The sequence below is a fragment of the Agrilus planipennis genome, unplaced genomic scaffold, assembly GCF_000699045.2.
Source record: "Agrilus planipennis isolate EAB-ADULT unplaced genomic scaffold, Apla_2.0 scaffold15, whole genome shotgun sequence".
Taxonomy (NCBI): Eukaryota; Metazoa; Arthropoda; class Insecta; order Coleoptera; family Buprestidae; genus Agrilus; species Agrilus planipennis.
This window is the reverse complement of record NW_020438871.1, coordinates 195,392-200,416: the sequence shown is the minus strand read 5'-3', so window position 1 is coordinate 200,416 and position 5,025 is coordinate 195,392. Positions and strand designations below refer to the sequence as shown.

The window sequence follows — 5,025 nt, the reverse complement described above, 5'->3', positions numbered from 1 at the left end:
GAATTGGGATGTGACATGTGGGCGCGGCCTAATGAAGATGGCTGTCCATACATTGCATCAGTATTATAGAAAGCATTGCATATTGTGATTTTTAATTTTTCTAATGATAAATTTAAAAACAATTTTTGATTGGGCTAATGCAAATGCAAGCTCAAGAAGTGTTGTGGAAGCCGAAAAACTTTTGAAAGCTGGCCACATAATAAAATGTGGAAAAAATGTTGATAAAACAAGTGATACCGCTTGATACTTGCACTTCAACATCTCGCATTGATGGCGTTAGAGGTACTACTTCTGCTTGAACATTCCATAAATTTTCACCGTTTGATGAGTTATGATCTAATTCTTCTGATACTAAATATTTTTCCTGCTTCTCCATTAATTCTTCAATTTTTTTACGTCGTTTAATTTTTCGAGTTTCGCGACTATTATCTATTTTGACATTAGGTAAGTTATTAGACGGGACAGCATTCCTTTTCAGTTTTCTGCGTTTTAGTGCAACATCTTTAAAAATTAACGCATAAATTTTAGCATCACATTGGAGTTATAAAGTGAGGTTAAGTATAGAAATACAACATTTTCAATTATTACTTACCCGGAAAAATGTAGTCATCTTTTTTAAAATGAAGTGAGCAAACTCTTGTATGTATATGAACTGACATTTTTAATTTTTAAAGCTCTTTTCCAAACTTTAATTTGATCGATTTTCTCAAGATTACCAAATACATTTGTGATAGTTACGACCCGTTGCACCCGTAGGAAAATCGACTTGTACAACTTTTTACAGCACAAACGGTTCTGCACTTTGATTTTGCACGAAATGGAAATTTCGCTAGTTCCATATTATATAAAATATTAATAATCACAATTTGCAANCGAACTTAATAATTTAAAAAAAATATTTTGTAAGCCATGTTATCTATTAAAAAATAGCCGCGCTCTAAAAACCAAACATTTCGGCGTTGTTCGAAGGACAAATAGTTTAAGAATCGGTACCTAAGTTCTCCCAGCAAGACAGTCGCCTTTCGCCTGCTTAAATTAGTGGACATTTTATCATTAAGATGAAAGCAAAAACCATGTTGATTAGAACAGTATAAGCCCCGGATGAGTAATTAGTCATTTTAGGTATAGATATTGGGATATAATAAATATTTCTGACTTGCCTATGAAGGAGACGTTGAGGAGATATTTTTTGTAAAAGTCCCCAGTATCGTACTGCTTCATTTCAGGGCAAACGCCGAATCTCTTCTTTTTCAAGCAAACATCTCGGTAAAGGTTATTTAATGCATAGGCAAAAGCGTAGACGGCATCAACCACAAACTGTACCTTGCTGTCTTGTTCGTATCTGAAATACATACCGTTGACGAAAAAACGCTGATGTAATTCAACTCTTAATTGTTAATTAATATTAAATTTATAATGAATTGGTGAAATGGTTAGGAATGCTGAAACGTTGCCACTTCGAACGGAAAATAGAACATCAAAGGAAAAATCAAACTTACAGGCAGAGTGAATCTTCTGTAGTATATATTTCTCTCTCTGTTTCCTCACTCCCTATCTCTCTCGTACCAATGCGTTTTACTAATTGTTCAGTAAAGATTTTTTTTACAACACATCTACCATTAACATTAGTTTAAAAATTTAGTTCAACCATGTGACAAAACGAATTATCGCGTTGTATATTTCAAAAAAGTTTTAAAGCAGGATTGGGATGTGACATGTGGGCGGGGCCTAATGAAGATGGCTGTCCATACATTGCATCAGTATTATAGAAAGCATTGCGTTGCATTATTGTGATTTTTAATTTTTCATGTAGTAGTTTTTTCTTCCAAATTACCTTCTTTACATTGATGGTAAAAACTTTACCACACGTCAATAACGACTATTATTAATGAGTTTAATGAAGTGTACAAAAGAGTTGTGATGTACGAGCACGTATTAAAAGGTAAAAAGAATTAATACGCGACCGGTTGTAGAAAATATTTTTAAAACTAACTGGTTGAAAGGAGAGAAGTCCTCGACATGACCAAAAACTATCGCGAAGATAAAAATAGACGTAAACCTTCGGGAACGTCGATGAACAAAATCGGTAAGGTCTTCGCAATTGTAGTTACTTTTCATATAAAAGCGTTAATAGAAATATTGAGGCGTCTTCAAAATCGGTCCGATCCAATTTGCTATTCCTTCGGGGACCGTCAAACCCGCATGAACTATTTGTCATTCTCTTTTTGCTGTTCCCTTTAAGATGAATATAAACGAACAAATTTAGGCGTGCGCTGTTCTTTATTTTTTTTTTTTTATAACTCCGCCGTTATATCCACAGCTGCACGTCCTCTAGGGAAATGTTTTATCGTTTAGTTGTTACGACTACAAAGTAGAAAACGTTTTGACTGGAACGATTTAGAAAAAACTTTTTCTTTCTTTTCGTATACGCCCTTGTTATGCCAAATAAACACTCAGAACTTGTCGTCAAAAATACACAACAAAACTAATCATACACGAAGTTACATAAATTTACAAACGTGGAAAAATCATGTAAAAATGGCCAAGTTCTATGAAGAAACGGACTGCCAATTGCATTTTGTTTTCACAAAGCAAGTAGAAGACGTCATCTATATCAGAACTTGGCAATATTTTTATTCAATTGCCAAGTACGAAAAATACTCGCTCTTTTGCCAATTCAAACACTTTTTTTTAATTATGTACGGTCTCTTCAAAATTGACAAGCTTTACTCAAACCAGTGCAAAACTATAATCATCCAAAACAATTGGAAGAATTCTAAAGAAAAAAGTTAAATAAAAATTNATGGTTCCAGAACACCGTGTATAATAAAAAAATAAATAAATAGCGCAACTTAATTTTTTTACTGTCCATTCCGCTTTTCGCTTTCTTTGCCGTCAATTTTTTTATATTTGCCGAATATTGGGGATGAATCAGTGACCCGCACACTGTGAAATTTTCCTTCAACTGTCTAAGGCAGGCTTGTTTAGACGGACCTTTTCTGTTGCGTAAAGGTACATCCCTTGAAAAGGAGGCAGCTACCTACAAAATCTTTTTTTGAGCGTTCGTGTGAAGTGAGCAGACAAGAGAATTTAAATTGCACAATTCACTTTGTATCCTTCTATCCTTTCCAAAGGTAAGGATCTTCTTTTTAAAGTAATTAAAAAGCGCCATGTACAGGATATAATTAAATTTTCTAGTTTAGGTACCTCCTAGATTAACGGGTAACAATCTCTCTAATTTTTTAATGGAAAATACGATAGCCACGTCTTCAGCCTAAACACAAAACTTTACAAGTAAAGAGAATCTCTCCTATACCCTGCAGAAACTACTGGAATCCTTTATTACATAAAGAGGATCTCGGAAAAGACTAAGTAGTTTATATTTATTTCCTTTGTGTTTCGTTGCCGTTTTCCGAAGTAATTCATGAATGTGACTGAGTCAAAGACAATGTTAGAGACATACCCAACTTTTTCGGATAATTTCAAGTCTGGTGGGCAGACGTTGAATGGCTTATCTGTTACGAGAGGGACATTTTTTGGCAGAACGCATCCGAATGTATCTTCCCAGTACTGCTCGAACCAGGGGTTCCTCTTGTTATTTTCCGGTGTCAAGCTTTGCATGTATTCATCAAAACCAGGTACATTAGACGACGACAATTCCACAGTGATGGCTCCCTCAGCGAGATCTTCAACCCCTTCGACTATCTTCTTCTGTTTACCCCATCCGTCGCTTGCAACCCAGTAGAACTCATTGGATGCGTTCAAACGTTTAACGGCTTGCATTATCCCTCTGTTAATTTTTATCAAACAAGCGTGAAAAAGAGATATTTACACAATCACTTACGTATATTAAACATAATGAATATTTTAACATTTTATAGTTGTACAGTGAACGTCCCATGGAATTCGAAACATAGTGGATCAGAACGAGCTTTTAGACAATTGATAAAATGATGACAGATAGAATACATAAGTGATTTCAAAGACAAAAATGTGTATGACTGATCATGTCTCACATTGAATGATACGAAATTGATCGAAAAACAAAACTTTCTTCCTATAAACGATGACGCCCAGTGATAAATAGGATCAATTAACAGGCGCAGTTCTGTCACTGCCCAAGTAAGAAGTAACGTCTTGACCCATGAGATTCTAAACTACCTCTATTCTTTAAAACACATTTTCGAAAACCAAAACAAATTAGCGCAGCACAATTCTAAAAAGTTGAATTCAGTATTCAAGCTAAGTCCTCATTTTGTTCGAGAACAAACTTCGAGTACCTATTAGTATTAAATATTTATTGTAAGAGATTCAGTGGAAACAAAGTTCGCTTTGTTGCTTTGAGTATTTAAACGTAAGCAGATACAGATAGTTGTGGGGCTTTTTCAGCTCAATAAATAAAAAGCCACATGCAGATACAGCTTTAAGAACGCGAGCTGCACCAGCGAATAAATCTGCTTTTAGTTGGCAGAATTCCGTTGAAACGATCGTTTTATGTATTTATATCGTTTCACTTTGTCAAACGGCAATGTTAAAGATTTTAGAAAACGTCAATAGCAGACTACACGTGCTATTTATTCATTTTGATGAGACGTAAGAAGTTAGAGCTTGGAGAGCTAAGTTTAACTCCAACATGGAGCACAATCTGTATTATGCATCTCGATTTCATGAAATTTTTCACAATGCAAAATGATTTTTACGAATCAAAAATGAAAGATATTACAACTAATAGCATGCTTTATCGTTTTATTCGTAGAAGCAAATGTATTTTTTCTTTTGTTGATTTTAACGTGTTGCATAGAATGGGGTTGATTTAAAACGATACAATTTTCTATAGGGTTGTTCGGAAAGTCATTTCGTTTTTCTTTGTGGAAATGAAAGACAATTTTCGTATAATAAACAAATAGTTTATTAAATTATATATTGACCGTTCTGGTCCAACACCTTTTGCCATCTTTCTGGTAGTAGCATAATTCCACGCTCATAAAATTTTTGGTCTTTGCTGGCAAAAAACTGATCGAGGAG

General features: G+C 34.5%; 1 protein-coding gene across 6 annotated transcripts in view; it reads right to left on the bottom strand.

The window, feature by feature from the left end:
* LOC108735276 (metabotropic glutamate receptor) overlaps positions 1 to 5,025 on the bottom strand; it is an 80,351-nt gene that overhangs the window by 18,435 nt on the left and 56,891 nt on the right. For 5 of the 6 annotated variants that reach the window (XR_001937552.1, XM_018467174.1, XM_018467171.1 and 2 more), the window contains 2 exons: positions 3,464 to 3,790; positions 1,161 to 1,342 (listed from right to left, as the gene is read on the bottom strand). Coding sequence is in view for 5 of the 6 variants with exons in the window: in XM_018467174.1 (XP_018322676.1) it covers positions 1,161 to 1,342; positions 3,464 to 3,790 (509 nt within the window). In the remaining variant the exon portion in view is untranslated. The remainder of the gene's footprint in view (positions 1 to 1,160; positions 1,343 to 3,463; positions 3,791 to 5,025) is intronic. The other variant, XM_018467175.1, reaches the window with a different exon arrangement.